The 21629-nt window shown below is 39.1% G+C and overlaps 1 protein-coding gene across 5 annotated transcripts in view; it reads right to left on the bottom strand.

The window, feature by feature from the left end:
- The window catches only part of SLC26A7 (solute carrier family 26 member 7), a 125608-nt gene that overhangs the window by 2560 nt on the left and 101419 nt on the right, over nt 1–21629 (bottom strand). For 4 of the 5 annotated variants that reach the window (XM_007084335.3, XM_042972865.1, XM_042972866.1 and 1 more), the window contains 4 exons: nt 13659–13759; nt 9069–9123; nt 8887–8990; nt 4603–7643 (listed from right to left, as the gene is read on the bottom strand). In XM_007084335.3, the coding sequence (XP_007084397.1) occupies nt 7608–7643; nt 8887–8990; nt 9069–9123; nt 13659–13759 (296 nt within the window). In that variant the 3' untranslated portion in view covers nt 4603–7607. Of the gene's footprint in view, nt 1–4602; nt 7644–8886; nt 8991–9068; nt 9124–13658; nt 13760–21629 lie in introns of those variants that run through there. The other variant, XR_006212848.1, reaches the window with a different exon arrangement.

The raw sequence follows: 21629 nt of genomic DNA, 5'->3' as shown, positions 1-21629 counted from the left end.
TGGGTTACAGAATCTTGTTACTAACATTTACTTTAGCACAATTTCTGATTTCCTTTTTTTTTTTTTTATTGTGAGATGGAGTCCAAATACATAGCTTATTAATTTTCGATCTTCCGAATATGTAGGGCAATTAAATCTATTGACCATAGAAAGAGGATGACTTCAAAAGTAGATGAGGAATGTACTACAGTTAAGCACCTTGCAGAAAAATGAAACCCGAAGACATACATTCACCCATCTGGCAGTGATTCATAATTGAATATTATTTTCTCTCTAGTTATGATGGTTTACATCAGCCTCAATCCCTGAACTGAAAGTAGCTGAGTAATATTGCTGGCACCGTCTTTTTATCCCAGTTCCGTACGTGCAGAATAAAAGGTTTAACTATAATTCACTCTGGTAGCATTACACAGGGAATTTCAATGAAGGTGTTGAAAGAAAATAATTACCCATGGAGCCTGAGGCTAGAAGGGAAATCTCTCTCTCTCTCTCTCTCTCTCCCTCTTTTACAATATGTTTCTAATGGCTATGCGTGAGGAGCAACCTGGAGGATGGGGCCATTTTCTCACATGACTGCATCAGAATCTGTCAAATACGGTATAAATTTGTGAAACGGGAAGGAGACTAACATTTTTCTTGATGAAGGATATTAAATACAAACTTCCGGTCTTAGGAAATTCACCCAGGAATATATGAATAGGGATCGCACGTTTCAGATACTTTCTGACTCTGACAAACTCATATTGATCAAAAGCTGTGGTGACTTTGACATGGTCCTCTGCCACGTGACCTAACTATACGCCCAGTCCCGGTTGCTTAGAAACAGCAACATAGATCCACTGGGTATACATACCGACCAATGCACAAGCCCAAACAGAGCAAGTGATGAACACGTACGTGCCTAACAGAGCACAGGGTGTCTTTCAACTACCAGACTCAGGATAGCCTTTGTGACTGTAATTCCAAACTGTAGGTTGCAAAACTAAAGCAGATGATTGTTAAAAATCCTTACTTCCAAGCCCACCTCAAAGAAACTCTGACCCCCTAGGTCTTGAATAAATGTGCTTGAATCTGCATATTTAGCCAATACTCATGGCGATTCTGGATCACATTTCAACTAAGGTTTAAGAGAAAGCTGGAACCATCATCTGATTGGTTTTAATTGATTAAAACTCTACCCTGTGGAGCGAGACCCTTACTACTTCAGTATTTTCATTGGCAGTATGGAGAGAGGCAACTGAAGAAAAGAAAAGGTTTACACAAGACAGGAATTGTATGTCAATCCTGTTTTTGGCAGTCGTGCTGCTATTCTCAAATTTTAATTCCAGAGCCAAAGCAAAAGGCATAGGTCCAAGCCCCAGGAAAATCTGCTATGTGGAAAGAATCGTTTGGCTTCATGAACCCCACTTCCACTGTGTGTGTGTCTTCGGGGTGAGGGACAAGGAGGGCCCTGGTCATCCAAGAATGCTGGGGGCATATCGCTTAGCCCCCAACATCACTGTTTGGTCCCCCTTACCACACCAGCCTGCATCCTAACACCACACCCCCACTCCCAACCTTGCCCTCAGCGGCACCCTGAGCTCCAAATAATTTCTAACCAGCCTTCCTCATCAAAATTATGACTTAAGCCTTATAAGCTGATTAGATGAACTGGTCCTTCCTAAGGCTAGCACAACGCATGGCAATGGCTTACATGTATCTTTCCTTTCTTATCACTATAATGGATGACTCATGATAAGAACTTCAGACCCCGTGAAAGATAGGTGAAGCAAATAACTGGATTCAGTAGACATCAAGATACTCCTGAAATCATACCCACCGTAGGGTTAATCATGTCAGCCAACCTCTTCCTTGTATACGCACTACCTGTGCAAACCTGCCCTCACCCTCCGTTTTTCTTTCTCCTCCAAACCTATCTACTGCCTGGGCATTATTTTCCCTGCCCTCCCTTCCCTGCACTCTCTCAGGCTTTGTTAGCCTAAGTAAAGGCACCTTTATTTAAACAATAAGTCACTTACTACAAATTTAAGAAATTAGGGAAGCTTGGGAACCCTGTAGGATATAAATCAAAGAGTAACGAAGTGTAGACACAGGGGTCTTAAATATGGAAGTTGATCTGGAAAACACATTATAGTCTCAAAGAGGCTCTCTCTTTCCTTACTTTTCTATCCTCACAAAGGCAGAAATTACTTCAAAACCAAGAAGGAAAAAAAAAAGCTAGAAGCAAAGGAAATCATGATAGAACTCTAGTTTTATTTTTATTTCTTTTTTATTGAAGCATCTTTTTTTTTACTGTATCAATTAGTAGGTATATATTCTTACTGGAATTATTAATTAGCCAGTTTATAAATGTGGCCATAAGAACCAGAGGCTCCAAATAGGAAAAATACTACTACCAAGCTTCCTATACTTAATAGAGAGAGTGATCTTTTATAATTTAGAACCACACGGAGACACATTTGAACAAAATGACCTTCCTGTTGCTAAATCAATACAAAGTAAGGATTTGTATATAAGGACTTCTCTGATGGAGATCATTTCAGAGCACTTAGCTAGTTTGTAGTAACCTAGCATCCTTTCCTTCTTAAAAAAAAAAAAAAATCAACAACAACAAAAAAAACCAAAACAAACAAACAAACAAAAAACCAAAATGGAGCCCTCTCACTGAAGTTAGCATCTGAACTGCTCTGTGCCAGTCTCTGTGACAACTGGTAGAATCATGCATGTCTCTGAATTTTCTTTAAAGCAATATGATAGCTAAAGGAAAATTAAGTAATTCAATTCTGTCTTCTGTAACTAGATGGCTAGTCATTAGGATCCATCATCAAAATATACGGCTCAACTTCTGAACAGCCACTGGTACATTGCAAACCCATTTCTGACCACTTCACTCAGAACCTTATCTAAGTGGCCAAATATTGTTAGTAATGTCTATGCTGACCTACTGTCTCTAGTACTGGAATTCTTTGTTCATGATTATCATGTTTTTGATGCAAAAACATTACATTGTATTAAACACAAAATTCTACTAAGCCTCTTTCTCAGACATAAAAAAGGAAAATTTTAAATGTACAAGAAATATGTAACTTCCTGCTATGTTATGAATTGTGTCCCCTCCCCAAACTTCGTATGTTAAAGCCCTAGCCCCCAATGTGAGATATGGTATTTGGAGATAGGGACTATAAGGAGGTAATAACAGTTAAATGAGGTCATAAAGCATAAAGGTGAGGTCCTAAGCTTATAGGATTACTGTCCTTATAAAAAAAAGATACCAGAGAGCATGCTCTCTTTCCACCTTGTGAGCAAGAAAGTGGCCATTTGCAAGCCAATAAAAGAGCTCTCAAAAAGAAACTGGCACCTTGATCCTTATCTTCTCAGCCTACAGAAATTTAAGAGATAAACGCCTATATGTTAAGCCTGGCAGGACTAAGACACTCCCATTAGTCACTGTTCCTGCCACCCTAAGGACACAGCACCCACTTTCTGCTATACTTCCTATCCTCTTTCCTTGCTGCATTCTAATTATTAGCACATATTATCATCAAACTTACGATAAGTGTATTTTAAGTTTATCCATTTACTTCCTGTTTTCCCTTGTTAGAATGTAAGTTCCATGAGGACAGGGATTTCTTTGTTGTTTTATTCCCTGCTGTGTCTTTTTTTTTTTTTTAATTTTTTTTTTTTTCAACGTTTTTTATTTATTTTTGGGACAGAGAGAGACAGAGCATGAATGGGGGAGGGGCAGAGAGAGAGGGAGACACAGAATCGGAAACAGGCTCCAGGCTCCGAGCCATCAGCCCAGAGCCTGATGCGGGGCTCGAACTCACGGACCGCGAGATCGTGACCTGGCTGAAGTCGGACGCTTAACCGACTGCGCCACCCAGGCGCCCCCCTGCTGTGTCTTCAATACCTAGAAGCATGCCTTCTCTTCTTGTCTTTGGAGCAGTAACCTTTAAAATACTAAGGAATACTAGGAGCATTAGAATGGCTCAGTTGGTTAAAGCTTCTGACTCCTGATTTTGGCTCCGGTCATCGTCCCTCAGTTTGTGGGTTCAAGCCCCATATCGGACTCTGCACGGACCCTGTGAAGCCTGCTTAGGATTCTCTGTCTCTCTCCCTCTCTCTCTGCCCCTCCTGTTCTCGCTCTCTCAAAATAAATAAATAAACTTGAAAAAAGATAAAAAAAATAAAATAAAATGCTAAGGAATACTGAACTTGGAGTGCTGGAATACTAGAAATAGTATAAAACACCAGAAACTCAGGAAAGACAAACAACAGCATATAAAGGAAGAACCCAAACAAATAAAAAAATTAACATATACATATACACATTAAAATTAGAACATAAAAGATGTAAACCTGGTCAAAGAGGATCGTGCAAATGTTGTCTTGCAGCAAAAAGTACCCTTATTAGCAGTCCATAAATTAAAGCATAATATCTTACAATCCTACGTTGATATTTTATAAGAACAAATTACCAAGAACAATAGATACTTCCAGGAATTTTCAACACATGGTGGTCAGTCTAAGAAAGCAATATGTATTATTTGCTTTGCAGGAGAGTAAATACTTGGAAATAATGGACACAGATCCAGTCAAGCATAATAGTTATCATATTTCAATTTATTTCCATGTAAATTGGTTGTTACATGCTGAGTTAGTACAAAGAATTATAAAAGAGATGATTAAATGCATTGAAAAATATAGAAAAATAAGTGCAGCATATTAGACTACATGATTTTTAACTAAAAATCTTTGGATTATGAAGGCACCACTGAACTCACTTGAAATCTGGCAACAAACTCCCACAGAATACAGAACGTGCATTTCTAAGGCATATGTATGTTCAACAACATACTAATATATTTTGGTAACCACTAAATGTCAAACATTATCCATACAGGGTATTAACACATTAATGTTTTCATTAAAAAAGAAAGATCTCTTTCCTCATTACATTACGCATTTATAGAATAGAGAGCTGTCAAATAAATTATTGCAGAGTAGTTCAAGCTAGACCTTATAACACTTGAATCATATAATCGGGGGCAAATAACCTTTAAAATGAAAGATAAATGGTAAAATTTAAGGGCATTTAATTTGCATAAATGTAATGTTAACGGTCTTTTCCTGGTTTCATATTTTATGCTTAATTTATATATGTCACTCTATTGGGTCCTTAACACTCTTATAGGTCAGTTTTAATTTTTTCGAATTTTATTTTACCAGAATAAGTAATATGGAAGTAGTTTATCATATATAAAAATAAGGTGATCTCATAAAAATAATTTAGCACAACTAGAAACATTCTAGCATCAAGATAATTTTATAGTTCCTTTGTTAACGCTTGCTTTGAAATAAATATGTATATTTTAGAATCTTGTGTGTATAAAACCAGAAGTCAACTTTGGGCTGTCAGAACTCAATTGCAAGGAATTCTTCCATGTTAACGGTCATTGTGACCTTGGTATGCAGAAGAAGACTTGGAACAAAGAGCTTTACAGGGTGTATGGTTTCATCTTCCTTTACTTTAAAAATAATATTAGCATTTGACACTCAAGTTATTGGCTTTAAAGTTTTATCTATTAAACTTCTAGCATAAACATAGAAATGCATTCAAATACACCTGCCCAGACAGTATTGCATCAGCTTTAACAATAAAATAGAACAATCCACCCACTGATTAACCATAATGATTTGAAGGGCATCCATGGTCCATAATCTCTAACAAATTATAAAATTCCTGCAGTGCATGAATTTAATTATAGGCCAAAGCTACAGAGCAAAATATTGATTCAGACACAGCAAAAATATTTTTTCTTTTCTTAACTTTCCTTGACTTATGTTTACACGCCAACACCAATGGATTTCGGATGGTAAAAGCTGCCACCATCCACCATTGGAATAATTTAAATGGACAAAACAGAGTGAAATTCCTTTCTCTAAGGACATTTTCCTTCTAATTCTCACCCCCTCTTTTTCTTGGAACCATATTTGATGAGAATGAAGGTTGGCCTCACTCATTTTGATCCAAATTAGTGATGAAAAGATTGAGGCTTCCTTTGGGACAAAGACTTTTCTTTTTAGTTCATGTCAACCAAAAAAACTGAAATTGAAATGGTAGGGTAAGTTATGAGACTCACAACATTTATTATTCCCTTTCATTTTAACGCATTGTGCTACCTATGATTTAATGTGAAAATTAAGGGCCATGTGAACGTTTACCACACATTTGTTAGGGACCATTACATCACTTGGCAGGGAGTCGAAGTTTCATACAGATGCCCACAAAAATACCCAAATGGCCAGTCTTTAAATTTTGTTTTCACCCTACTTTTCGAATGCACTTTAAAGTGCCTGCCTCTTTGTTACACTGGCAATTTCAAGAACAGTTACCACACTTTCAAATGTAGGCATAATTATATACCTAGACCTACCTATCTTTGAAAATGAGTTTCTTCATAAGTGTATCAAATCACCTGATAAAAATATGAACCTCTGTAATTGTATGTGATTGCAGATATATATACAAGCATGAAAATGATAATTCATTCAGGTCACCCTGGCCTGTGGTGTTTGTCAATTACCCTGCTGATTTGGTAGATTTACAGATAATCACATATCCAAGTCCTACTCTAACAAAAGAAAACATCCTATGGAGACCTCTCTATCTATCTATCTATCTATCTATCTGGAAAGAAGGAGATAAATGTATTATATTGATTGTATCTCTGAAACAGGAAAGTCCCAAATTACTACAGTTAATTGTATTAGAATAGGACAAAGCTATTCTACTGGTGGTATTTATTTTCTCATCTAAAAATCATATTTGTGAAAAAGTATAAAATATGCAACTTCCATATGCTCTGGCTCCAACAAAACCTAAGGTAAAACAGAGACTTTCTGGGGTTGGAATGCAGAAATTTGGGCTAAGCATTTCCAATATTCGTAGTAAAACGGACTAATTTCGAGAACTTGGTCATTGGGATACCAGTTATCTTGAAAATAATGCTGAAGACCTCCTTTCATGGAAAGATATGGAGAACAATGGATTCTAGTTTGTCATTTGTTTCTGTTTGACTTCATCTCTGTGAATTTCATATCATATTGTATACAGAAACATTTAATCTTATTGATGTTTAATGGCCTTTTTATGTTTTTGGAGGGGAAAATGACACATTAGCTAAGTTGTTTTTATGTATTAGTTACAGATGATACTGGGTTTTTACAAATGGCTTGCAAATGCTCTAAATCTCTTATGACAAAGTATTTCTCAGTTTTACAAGTTAACTTACAACAAAACAGACATAAAACAACACAAAATACCGTGGCAAAGGAAATAAATTCGTATTTGCCTCTCAGTACAGAAAAAACTAAATGCATACCAATTTTTACAAAATAACTATACGATAACCTACTTACTAACAAAGATTAAGGAAATTTCCTGGTGAATCTTGACCAGTGGCTACGCAGTTATTAAGTCACATGGTACTTATAGTAGAGGTCATCTGTAGGATCTCAGCAACAAAAAAGGGTGTGCAAAATGTCAGAGTATGGCCTCTTCAGGGCAGTTGCTAAGACAAGAGCTGTACTGTAGCAACAGGGTCTCAGACTTCACTGTGATCGCTGAGTTTGCTCAAATTCTAAAATAGGAGAGGAAGAAAAAAGGACATGTTCGACTCCTAAATTGCTACCACAATCAAAGAATAGTAGCAACTCATGCAAGCTGCCCAGCCAAGTTAAGCAGATAGACATTCTACCACACATCAGAGTACAGCGGTTTAAAGCTCCAAGTCCAAGGTCAGACTGCTGACGTCGAAACCAGCTCTCCCACTTACAAGTGGTATCACTTCCAGCTAGGCCTAAGTTTGCTCATTTCTAAAAACAGGTTAAATAATAGTATCTACAGGACGCCTGGGTGGCTCAGTCAGTTGGGCGTCCAACTTCAGCTCAGGTCATGATCTCACAGTTTGTGAGTTCGAGCCCCACATCAGGCTCAGTGCTGACAGCTCAGAGCCTGGAGCTTGCCTTAGATTCTCTGTCTCCCTCTCTCTCTGCCCCTCCCCTGCTCAAGCTCTGTCTCTGTCTCAAAAATAAATAAAAACATTAAAAAACAATAATAGTATCTACGTTCCAGATCTAATGAATTAATACAGGTAAAGCTCTTAGGATATTTCTGGAATATAATGAATATTCAATAAATGTTAGGTGCATAATAATAGTAATAATAATAATTGTGTTATTATTATTATTTTACAAATACATACTGTTCTGACTGAATATAATAGGGATGACTCTGGGAAGCACCAAATGCTGTTCTAGGGATGACGGAAAGCAAAATGATTCAAAGCTAATGAAAAATTGCAGGATGTCAAAGCTTTGGGAACAGTTCTAAAACTAACCATAAAGGCCAGTATTTGGAAGATAATTTTGACACTTCATATCATGGGAGCGCTGGACTCTGCAAATAATATTTCCAAAGATGGCAATATGAACTGAGAGGCAAGGGTATCGGAGCAGAAAAAAAGCCATAAGGCTAAGTCCAAAGTATTAGCATTCGACAGAGGTGGATTCAAATTCCCAGGATCATGGATCCTGGAAGAAGCATTTATTTTATAAGCAAGTAGAATGCACTTCATAGGTGATTCCCAAATCCTCTAAACAGTGATATTGTTAGAAGACCCAAATTATTAAACAATGTTCATGACTGATCCAAGTAAGGAATGGAAACATCCCTTTGCTGTAGCAGAGGACTCTGAGAGGGAGAAAATTATAATATATTTTCTATACCACTGGGGTAATAGGTTAATATAAAAAAATGCAAAGCCCTTGATTCTACATTCTGATTTTTCTTATAACTCCTGAATGCCAACTTGCGTGGCTCACCTTATTTGAACAGATGTTACTTAAAGCGGCAGATACTGATTCGAAAGAAACTGGATTCTCTGAGTCTGGGTTTCCACAGTACTTCATTGCTTTTATCAAGGAAGCTACAAGAAAACACAAGTAATGTAAAGATAGAGTAGCAGAAGGATCATGTTCAATGCCAGCCAAGAATCCTCCCTTACCTGTGCAATGGGCTAATGATATTTCCACACTCCTGTTCTTACAGTCCATGTAAACCTGGAAGAATTAAAATAGTATACCCACAATTAGTTCATCATAGCAGGCAGGAAAGAAAAAGGCGGACTTAAGACAAAAGAGTACCTAGTTTAAAAGAAAAAAAAAAAAAGCGCCAATATTTATGATGTCAGACCACCAGAGGGAGGCATTGTTACACAGTCAGGCATCCCCTGACAAACTTGTAAAAGAGACTGCCTTAGCCAACTAAGATTAATGCACTAGGGTATTTAACCTTTACTGCAACTAAGCTTGGCTACTTATATTTTCATTTAATAAATGAAACATCATTTAATAAAAATTAAAAGACCACATTTGATTCCCTTTAAGAATGATATAAAATTGTTCTCAACCTTCTCTTATCGGAAGGACCCATTTACAAAAGGGATGAACACTGCTGACCCACTGCTTAGTTTAATATTTTACAACAATTTGTGCACATTCATGTACTCTCAGATCCCATGTATGGATGGAGAACTGAGAACCAAAATAATCGAAGGCCAATTTGATTGCCCAACTTCCATTTTTAAAAGTCCATCAAGTTGAGAGATCCTAACTAATTTGGTTGGTGTACTTTAGAGTCTTGCCTCATTCAGGTCCTAGGAGATATCAGGTAGGAACACCTTACTGAAGGCTCTCATTTTAAATTCACCCAGACCAAAGTCAGCCCATGAAACTCAGTGACAATAAATTGAGAAGTTTTAGCAACTCTAGGATGGATTTGGTTATGTAATAGAGATGTATCTTACATATAAAATATAGAAAGTTGCATTTACAACACATAAGAATATGCATGATATATCCAAAAATATTCCCTTATATGATTCCAGAAGTAAGCAGTTATATTTTAGAACAACTGTAGAATAATGGCGGATGTGTCACTCTGAGCATGAAAAAACAAGCAAACAAACAAACTATATGTGGATTGAGACTTTGCCATTGAGTAAATGGCTCCTGTTTTTGTAAGTGAAAAGGATTAATTCAAGGTGACTGGTCAGTGTTTGACTTTTTCTGGAGCGCAGGAGGCACACACACATTGCTGCAGGTGGTTTGTTGATGTTGATAAACATAATCACTGACCTTCCCCGTGTCCTAAGCAGAAGAATAAATAGAACTTGCTCCATTTCCTTCAACCTGTATAACTCCTAGGGGAATGTTCCTACCACTGCAGTGACTAAGGAAATAATCCAGGAATGGTAGGAAGTGGGAAGACTCGCAGGCATGGCTCAAGAGACTCTGCGGCTCTTTACTCTGGACCCTCTTTCAGTGGCTGGAACTATGAAATGATATTAGTCACAAGGGTATTATTTGCATTTTAAGAAATGACTTTTCAAAATGAGAACAAATTATAACAGCTAGAATTACTGAGTACTTATTAATTTCTAGAAACTTGGCTGTGTGCTTTCTTTGCAATACATCATTGCTAAGCTTTGCAACTTCATGAAGTGGGTATTTCTACTTCCAGTTCACAGAAAAGCAAATGCTTAGGCCCAGATCGTGCAACTAGCTATATGGCTAATATTTGGATAGGACTTATCTATCTTTAAAGCTAATGTTCTTAACATACATCATAATGTATCTATCTTTAAAGCTAATGTTCTTTTTATTTTTTAACACTTATTTATTTTTTGAGAGACAAAGAAAGAGCAGGAGCAGGAGAGGGGCAGAGAGAGAGGGAGACACAGAATCCGAAACAGGCTCCAGGCTCTGAGCCATCAGCACAGAGCCCAATGTGGGGCTTGAACTCACGAACCATGAAATCACGACCTGAGCCAAAGTCGGAGGCTTAACCGACTGAGCCACCCAGGCGCCCCCTAAAGCTAACGTTCTTAACATACATCACAATTTACTGTAACCATGATGAAGTAAACTTAAGTAGTAATAAGGAAATTAAAAAGGGCAAATGGACACAAAATTGATGATGTTGTTATACACAGATGGAAGAAACCAGGCCAAGGGCAAATGGTATTTTCTGCTAATTTAAAAATAAAACGCATTGGTTGATTTGCCCCATAATTCCATTATGTAGTATTTTAAGACCATGAAGATGAATGTAAAAACAAAAACAAAAACAAACAAACAAAAAAAAACACCTTTCTTAATATGTCCTGTACCAAATTTTATTAGGATTCCTCTGAATTCCCACTCTGTGGGAATAGGTAATCATTTCCTCCTCTTGACAAACTGTAATCCTGATGTGCAATGTCTAGAGAGAGCAGCTAATGAACATTTGAGCATATTCAAAAGAAATTTAAAATACTAGTAAACAAAAACTGCACATACTGGTCTTTCCCAGTAAATGGACAATCAATCCTAATCTAGTGTTTCCCAAAATACGATCTTGGGCCACTTGCCTCAGAATCACCTGTGGTTGTTTAAATAAAGATTCCTGGACCAAAACTAGGACCCAGAAGACTGCATTGTAGATGAGCACCCCCAGTGAGTCTAGTCTTCTGCACACACATTTAAGAGCACGCTTCCAGACCCTGGCGACACAGAAGAAACAGAAATGCCGAACACAAGGAGCCCCTACCCACCCCCTACCCACCTCCTCGCCCCAGTGAAGAAATATCTGTCTACAGTCCAGATTTAGATGCAGGAAAACATGACATATTCAGGTTGAACTCTATGCCAAACTGTGCAAAGATTTTATAGTCAACAACGAGAAAATAAAAGCATATTAATTAGGCAAAAGGGTGACATACCAAAAGTTGCCACTAGATTTAAGGCCTAGGATATTTAAAATGCAATTGTTTTTGCACAATTTGTTCTCTAAATATCTGCTCAAACTGAATGAAACAAAATCATCCCATCATTTTCACAAGATGAATACACAGTGATCCAGGAGGTAACCCTGGATAACACCTTGTAGCCAGTGTGACAGTACTGGGACTACACTCTCTGACAGTCACACACTAAGCATCTTCCCCTCCCCATAGTCCCAGCCTTATCTCCATAGGAAAGCAATACTAAAGGTGATCTTTGCACTATGTTTTCGGGTTTGGGTTTTTTTTTGTTTTTGTTTTTGTTTTTTTTTTTTTTTTTTTGCACTATCTTGAATTTGGAAGGTTGGACCCTGCAAATTTATGTTTATAAATGAATAGAGGTACAATTACGCAACGCCACCGAAAACAACCAACACCCATAATGTAAAACTGGAAACTACTGATCTTAACTCTTTAAAAGTCCATTTTTGATTTCTACGTCTTTCCCTGATAAGTAACTAATATAAGACTTATCTTATATTAAGGAGATAAGGATCATTATCTCCTTTCCCTGATAAGTAACTAATATAAGACTTATCTTATCCTCCATAAATAAGTAGACGACCGACCAAAAATATACAAACAACTGTTTTCAGATGGTGAGAACAAGGAGCACAGGACTGAGTTCCCTGAAACAAAGAAACATATGAAGCAAGTTCTCCAGTATCTCAGCTTTCTGCACAAAGCAGCTTCTGGGCCAGAGCATGACGGAGGCCTTAGTAAAATGCAAGAGCTTCCCTGAGCTACACAGTCAGAACTGGAGTTCAGGAAGGGCTAGGTGGGTGAAATCTGTGGGGAAGAGTCGAGGAAATGAGGGAGATGAGCAGAGAAAGAGCTCCCGAAATTTCCACAGGATTTTGATTAAGTTTCTGGCAGAATACAAAGCTACCCATGGGGGAGACTAGTAGGTGAGGGTAGGGAATCTCTGGGGAGCAGACACCCAGAGACAGGTAAGCTGAGCTCCAGGCCGCAGAAGCTGGGAGAAGGCTGAGGCTTGTTGAAGAACAGATGTTTTTCTATCGTCAAGAGCCTCCCCCAACAAATTTAGGATACTGAGGGAGGGAACAAATGGAAATGAGAAGGAGCTAACTTCCCTGTTGACATAGCATTTACTCAAAAAAGTAGAGGAAAAAAAAGTCCAGAAGTGTCTGAGTTTTCCTTGAATTGGAAAAACTAGGTGCTCTGCCATCTGTTGGAATGTCTTGTGAGCTATATTGATTTTGAAGAAATAAGCAGCTTTATTTTTTGCACACCAGGGTCATGGAGACACCATGAAGATCATAGGGTAGAGAAGTCAGCACCGTCATCTGATAGAATGGAGAAAAGCCTGTGCACTGGGGGCTGTTTCAGAAATCAGATATGGTATCTGGTCAAACTATACCCCCCAGGAGGGTAAGAGAAAACATCCTGCCATCACCGAGGCCACTTTCTCACAAAGGGGTCTTTTCTTTCTAGAAGCCCGAAAGCTGACTTCCCAAAATGCACTGTGCTCAGTACATCTCAAGCCTGCGTTCTCTTCTCTCTGACTACCCCACGTGAATCCCCCACCGATACCCCCACCACCCCCCCACACACACACACACACCAGAGGCTTGATGGGATCACCTGAACACAAATCTATGGCAGTGGGAGTTGTAAAGTTCTATGTTCCTTGGGGAGAATGAGTGAGATGAGTACTAAAACAAGTGGGTTCAAGACCCCAGAGCCGAGACAGTAGGTGGTGAAAACCCCCATTACTGAAGAAAAGGGAAAGAATCAGTCCAAACACAATACCTCAACAAGCATGGAGACTCCAGAATAGTCAAAAAAGGTTACTCCACTGCAATCCAGGATTAAAAAGCATTTCTCACTGGGGCATGGCTGTGAAGCTTCTTCTGTAGGAGAAACAGAGACTTGGGTTAGAGAGAATTTGAGATTTCAGCTGCAGACTTTGTTGAACCGTGGAAAGGTAACAGTGGCCTCATGTGCAACAAGACTGGTTCCAAACACTCTTCGGGTCTTTTATTCTTCAGTGAATTACTAATGACTTCTGAAATCTTTAATTTTTAATTATTTGAACGTTATTTCAGGTAATTCTTACATAACTCCGAGAGGAACATGGGATAGGTTAATTACAGAGAGACGCACGGAAGCTCAGCACGTTTAAGTGATTTCGAAAGAACACCTGGCAAGTCTGGGCCAACCACAGACTAGAGTCGAGGCCTCCAGGCCTTCTGAATAGCACTCTGTCCACAATACCACCCAGGCTCCTTCACGGGTATGCCCTGAGGTAGAGCCCTGTTTTGTGGTGTCTGGAGATTCATTGCTGGGGCTTGTCTCTTGGGCTTGGAAGGGATGTGTGTGAGGGACCCTAAAAATTAAGCTTGATTTGGTTCACAGTAAATCTGCCTCTCAATGTACCTGATAGGGAAAAAAAATTACGTAGGAGATCAAGACCTCTTATTTGCCGACGTCTTGATGGCCAGTTTCCTTGTGTGAAATGACTTATTTCTAAGCAATGACAAGGTCCCTCTAAGGACTGATATGGCTCTCAGAGCAGACCATGTGAGGTAAGATACTTCTATGGTTAGTAGGCAAAATCTACCAGATAAACTCCAATTCATTAATTATTATGAAATTCTCTGAAGAAATAAATAATTTTTTAATGTTTATTTATTTATTTTGAGAGAGAGAGAGAGAGACAGCACAAGTGGGGGAGGGACAGAGAGAGAGGGAGAGAGAGAGACAGCACAAGTGGGGGAGGGACAGAGAGAGAGGGAGAGAGACAATCCCAAGAAGCCTCCTCATGTGTCAGCCTGACATGGGGCTCCAACCCATGAACTGTGAGAGCATGATCTGAGCCAAAACCAAGAGTCAGATGCTTAACCGACTGAGCCGCCCAGGTGTCCCTCTGAAGAAATAAATTCTTAATTGGAATAGTTTTGCTACTTAAAATACCCATGTTTTTCCCCTAGCGTGGCTACAAAAATGTGGGAATATGGTTGTTTCTCAGCATTGGAGGGATGTGGAAGGGAAATTGTGTATTTTTTGAAAACTGCTGCTTAGAGGCAAAAAGAGTGTCAAACATTGAACATTTATATATAGCAATAATTGTTAGAAAAAAGATAACTGCTACAAAGTTATTCAGCTATAGGATTTGTTTCCAAGTTTGAGCTTCAGATTTATATTCATATTTATTATCTGAAATGACAACTATAGAGCACGTACTATGTTTAGGAAACTTTTTGAACACAGTAGTTCAAATGTAGTTCAAACTATAAGGTTTCAACACTGTACTGGGTGATACAAATGTAAGTAAAATTCTATTCCTTTCTTCTAGGAGCTCATCCTTGAGTGCCAAGGGTAGGATTGGTATATAAATGACATGACAAATGAAAAAGAATGGGAATTTACAAGAAGAAGTCCCTCGAGTGATCACTCAAGGCTTCATGCAAAAGGAGCCTTGCAGGATGTATAGGATTCCAAAAAGTAAGACACACTGTGACTATTACAACTATATGGACAGCTGTAATTAAACGTTAATGATAGTTTGAGATTTCAAACTCCTCCTTCTCCCAGGCAACCAACATATATTGAGCACCTAATGTGTGCCAGGCACTCCAGCAGCGCCTTCTGTTTTCCTGTTTCTTTCATAGAAAGGAGGGCCAACAAGTATAGGTTTAGGCTATACACCATTGGCCCCAAATGGTAAGTTAGAACTTTAAACCTAAAAGCTACCATAATTTAGCTCTTATGGACCACTCAGTAGTAATCATTACCATTCACTCTTTGCCTAATTAAACACAGGACCTACCTCTACTAATGCAGAGGCTCTTATTTATATCCTTAGATATAATGTGCCCTGCTCATGATCAGAGATAGGAGGGGATTAAGATCACAGGAAAAAGAAAAATTCATATCCAAAGCAAAGGCAAATAGTGGAATGTTGATTGATATTTATTCCTCTTACCTCTTAGTCCCATAAATACACACGCACACACACGCACACACACATATACACACACAGGTTGGCACTAGAATAATTGGAGTATAGATACTGCTATTTCATTTTGTTTAGAGGTACAGAGACATAATGTCCAAAAGCATGTTAATTCATTGTTTTTCCTAAAAGAAGCTACATAAATGATTATCTACAACTATTACAGTATGGCATGAGTTCTATCATCCCCATCCCTTAGCCAGACAGACATGGCTAATCAATCACGGTATTTTTTTTACAATTTTTATCAACTTGGTGCTTCAGGAAGCCACTGCTAGTTCACAAGAAGCTTATTTGCCAGTCTGAACTTAATACTACAATGAGAAAACAATCCACGTAGATGTTATTTAGAGGGATTGATCACTGGATCCAAACGACCAGAAAGTGATGGTAAAAGGTACAGAAAATTCTTTAAGAACCAAGTTTTTTTTTCTTCCCTATCCTATAACACCTAATTTCACTTGTAAACTGTACTTGTCACTATTTATATTTTCTTTTGGTTATTTTATAATTTAAGCGGTGATAGATTGTTAACTATAAAAATGTTTGGGTTGTATCAACAGCCATACAAAAATTTCCCTTCTATTGTCTCAGTCGGCTTGCTTTGTCTTTCACTTTACATCCAGTTTCCTCTTTCCTGTTCCTTTAATCAAAATATGGGCATATTTGCAGGCCATTCAAAACAAAACAAAATAGAATAAGACAAAAGAATTGTGCCATGTAGTTGTAGATAATAATTTAAGTAAGCTATTTTAAGGGAAGCAATTCATAATGCCTTTTCCAAATAAAGAAGACATCTTTAATGGTAAGTTACCAATTCTCTCAAATGAAAATTTAAATAGAACGGACACTTCTGAAATCTTTCCAAAACAAGTGAAGTTTTCTTTTACACAGTACCCTCTCGGTTCTGCTATTGTACTGATTTTATGGCTATAACCTTGTGTTCTAAGCTTCTAAGTAAATCAACCAGTGCAATAAAAATCACATTGTCGTAGAAAAGAGTAAAGTGAATTCACAGCTAATATCCTGCCTTAAGCAAAATGAGGTAGGCTTGGAGCATGTGCAAAGGAGACAACTAATCTATACCCATGTGGGATGTGGTAAATGATGGGCTTTATCTACAAAAAACAACATTTCAGAAAGAAATTAACCATCAGGTGTGGGTGGGCAATTAACTCCAGACTGTGGAAGCACGCTCTCTCCTGTAGAATATTCATTAACTCCTTTAATTAAAAAGTATTCATAGTTGCATAATTTAGGAGTGCTTTTCATATACTTCAAAAGGTTCTTGACAGTCTGTGAGTCACTCATAATTTTTTAAGAGAAGGAATTTTCTGTTGATATCAATTAACTATTGAGAAGCAGATTTACATCTCTAATTTTTCACCAAAAAAACCAAGGAGATATGAAATATTTAGAACTGTAACATTCTCTTTGGAAAACATGTACTCATATTATCGAGCATCTCATTTGTTCTTCACTCATTTGTTCATTCATTCATTCAAGCAGTCAGTCAATACAGACATATGTTGGGCTGAGTGCTGTCCTAAGTAAGGCAAGGAGAGTGGTAAACAACACAGATGATGGTCCCTGCCCTCAATAGACACAACCACACCAGGAAGTCAGCCGATTGAATTAGTAATTTGAAATTTTCTGAAGGCCGGAAAAATCACGCAGAAAGTGTTAAGGACATAGAGGACTGACCTGGTGTGGTAGACAGAATCATGCCCCCCAAAGATGTGCATATCTTAATCCCCAGAACCTGTAAACTTGTTGTTACATGGCAAAAGGAATTCTATGGATTTGATTAAGTTAAGGACCTTAGGATAGGGAGATTAACCTAGGTCATCCAGGGGGGGCACAATGTAATCACAAGGGTCCTTAGGAGAGGGAGACAGGAGGGTGGGAATCAGAGAAGCTGTGGTGATGAAAGAAGAGGTCAAAGAGAAATCTGACAATGCCACACCGCTGGTTGGAAAATGGAGGAAGGGGCCAGGAGTCATGGAGTGCAGATGGCCTCCAGAAGTTGGAAAAAGCAAGGAAATAAATGGATTCTCCTCTAAAGCCTCCAGGAAGAACACAACCCTGACAAAGATTTGATTTTCTCCTGTGGGATTCATTTCAGTCTCTGTCTTTTAAGACTATAAATGTGTGTTGTTTTAAGCCACTAAGTTTGTGGTAATTTGTGACAGAAGCAATAGAAAATCAGTGTACCTGGGTTGCTGCTTTGGGGAGTGAGGAGAGGTGGTGGGTGAGGGCAGGGAATTTGTTTTAGACTTCGGGATCCGTGAGAGCAGAAATCATGCCTGCTTTCTTCACCCTTGAACACGCAGCACTGGTCATTGTGCCCGGGACTTAATAGATGCTCAGTAAGTACAAGAAACATGTGCTGAGGCAACAGGACATTAACTAATTAACGCAGGAATGAGACAACAGAACACATGAGGGGAGATCTGGAGGAGGAGGTGAAGGTAAAGCTGGCAAACCATAGCGTGAAGAGAGATGTGCGCAGGAGTGCCTCTGGGGCGTTCCCAAGTGACTACAATGCTTTGGGGACACAGTCTACACATGGTAACAGAAGATTTCTTCACATTTGAGCAATCTGTGTTTTCATTCAGATAAATATGGTGCTTGCCATCTTATAATTTATGTAGCTTGTTTCATATATTTTGATTATTCAATCATGTGCTCAACGACAAATCTTCCCCTTCTGTGTAAATTATTGCGGGAGGGCATAGATTTTTTAATTCTCCCCCCTGTTTCCCACTCCCTTGCTCAGCTTTGTCTCTCTTTGGTTTAGTTACTTCCAGATTTATTTAGCATTCCCGCAAACCCTCTGGGCGTCTCCTGGACGTCTTATATTCCCCACTCTCCAAAGTAAACTTACCTTCCCTTTTCACTCCCCACCCCCTCAGGTTCCACATCATCCCAGTGTGAGAGAGACAAAGCTTCAGAGTCATTGTTTTGCCCTCTCCCCTCCTCCAACACCCAAACAGTGCCAGCAGTGTTCATGACATGCTGAACTCTCTTTCAAGTTCATCCTCTCCCTCTATTGTCATAACCTTGTGACCATTAGCACTCTCCCTGCAGACTGCTTTCAGACCAGTCTCTCCTGTCCCAGCTTCGAGCATCCCTTCTTGTATGCATGCCCACTGGCAACAGGGACCCAAGTCCTGCCTCTGTCCCTAACTGCACAATTCAGAGCAAGTTAATTATCCCTTATGGGCCCCAACTTATTCATCAATAACATGAAGAGTATCCTATCACCTATTTGAAAGCGGAAGTGTAGTATTTACTAATTACCTATTTCAGAGTTATAAAGAGGAATGTCCTTTGAAAACTATCAAATGCTATACAGATATTGCCTATCCTTACAATTTTCATTCATTGACCAAGTGTTCATTGAACACAGAAGGATAATGCAATGAAAAGTTAAAATGTATTTCTTGCCTTAAACATCTAGTTAGAAGGAAAATATGCAGAAAAAGAACAAACTCTATAACCACTTAAGTCAATATGTGACTGAGTGAAGCATGTGGTATCTCTGCTTTTCTATTACTATGATCTCCATTTCACAGCTGAAGATACTGAATTCCAGGCTGTGCTGACAGCACGTTCCCCTGTATGGGTCTGGTTGACTTCTTTTTATACTTAATGGGATTGCCAAGCAGTGTGTCCTTCAATTTTCTTTTTACTTTTCTGTTAACTCTTGAAGACAGTATAAGGTCTGGATTGGCAGATCGAGGAGATAGTTCTGTTCAGGAGAATCCAAATAAAGGCTCGGAGCCAGGGATGACTGAATTAGTACCGGGGGGCCGTGAGTTGATTTATCTAACTTGGATAGAGGATTTGTGTAATGTGGAATGAAAGAGAAAGCAGTATAAGAAGATAAGAAAGGGCTTTAGGTGCCCTCAAGGGCTGAGGAGGGGGCACTGGGCCTACAGAAGGGAAACTTCACGATTAATCATGTGACAGATTTTAAAGTAAAGGTGATTTAAGATTCATCTGTCATTACACGACAGAATGAAGTCAGGACGGCAATTACCTCTCAGCTTGCATGTCAACACCAAGCATTCACAGTAGCTTCCTGCAGCCTTGTGTGGAAAAGTTCTCAGGCTACCTTGGCTCATAGGAGGAAGCGTCTTGACCTATAGTTCTGTCTGAGGTGAGCATGGGACACTGGGTATTTTCTATCCATGGATTAAAACCCAGACTATCTCATGGCAGGAAAAAAAAATTCTATTTCATTTTGAACATGGTTAAGGACAGAATCAGAGTTGCAGAGGTGAAAATTTAAAGGTAATAAAACCAAGAGTTATAGATTTTAGTAATTAATTAAAGCCCAGGGAGGTGGGGCATCTGGGTGACTCAATCAGTTAAGCGTCGGGCTCTTCATTTCAGCTCAGGTCATGACGATCTCATGGTTCCAGAGTTTGAGCCCTGCACTGGGCTCCAAGCTGACAGTGCAGAGCCTGCTTGGGATTCTCTCTCTCTCTCTGCCCCTCCCCCCAAATAAATAAACAACAACAACAAATAAAGCACAGGGAGGGGAGGGCAGGATGGTGTTTCTGAACAAGAAGGAGAAATAGGAGGACTGAGGATACTCTGGAGTGTCAGAGGACAGGAGGAGGACGCTAGAAGAAACATTCTGATCAACTAGTTCTGACTATTACAGAAGGGACACAGCAAAAGTGATGGTGCCCATCAGTTGCTGCTCTGTGAAAAATGGGCCTGGCCTAGTGAGGCAGAGGTGACAACACTCTTAAGTTTCCAGGGGCGGGGCGCCTGGGTGGCTCAGTCGGTTAAGCGTCCGACTTCAGCTCAGGTCACGATCTCGCAGTCCGTGAGTTCGAGCCCCGCGTCAGGTCTGGGCTGACGGCTCAGAGCCTGGAGCCTGTTTCAGATTCTGTGTCTCCCTCTCTCTCTGCCCCTCCCCCGCTCATGCTCTGTCTCTCTCTGTCCCAAAATAAATAAACGTTAAAAAAAAAAAATTAAAAAAAAAAAAGTTTCCAGGGGCACCTGGATGGCTCAGTCAGTTGAGCGTCCGGCTCAGGTCGTGATCTCGTGGTTTGTGGGGTTGAGCCTGGCATTGGGCTCTGTGCTGACAGCTCGGAGCCTGGAGCCTGCTTCGGATTCTGTTCTCCCTCTCTTTCTGCCTGTCCCCCGTTCATGTTCTGTCTCTCTCTCTCTCTTTCTCAAAAATGTTTTGAGAATTTTTTTTAAAGTTACCAGATAAGCAGGAGAATAAGACATTCAATAAATGATCATTAAATAAGTACTATACCAGTATTATGTAGGCATTCTTTGAGGACATGAGGCAGGATGAAGTACATTTACCACAAAAAGTTAGAAAAGCCCAGGGGTGCCTGGGTGGCTCAGTTGATTAAGTGTCCGACTTCAGCTCAGATCACCATCTCATGGTTTGTGAGTTCAAGTCCCGCCATCAGGCTCTGTGCTGACAGCTCAGAGCCTGGAGCCTGCTTCAGATCTGTGTCTCCCTCTCTCTCTGCTCCTCCCCTGCTTGCACTCTGTCTCTCTCTCTCTCTCAAAAATAAACAGTAAAAAATTAAAAAAAAAAAAAAAGACCAGAGAAGCTGACATCTGAGCTACATCCATGTTGATATGGGGTCAATGCCATTGATTCATATATTTATATAACATTTATTTTATTCCATTCAATATGTTATATATTCATTCAGAGTATATTTTATATGGTAATATAATAAATATTATGTTATCCTCTTATATAAACATTCTACATGTTC

This window comes from Panthera tigris, chromosome F2 (assembly GCF_018350195.1).
Source record: "Panthera tigris isolate Pti1 chromosome F2, P.tigris_Pti1_mat1.1, whole genome shotgun sequence".
Classification (NCBI taxonomy): Eukaryota; Metazoa; Chordata; class Mammalia; order Carnivora; family Felidae; genus Panthera; species Panthera tigris.
The sequence above is the reverse complement of the archived record's forward strand: the minus strand, read 5'-3'. Positions and strand labels throughout refer to the sequence as shown.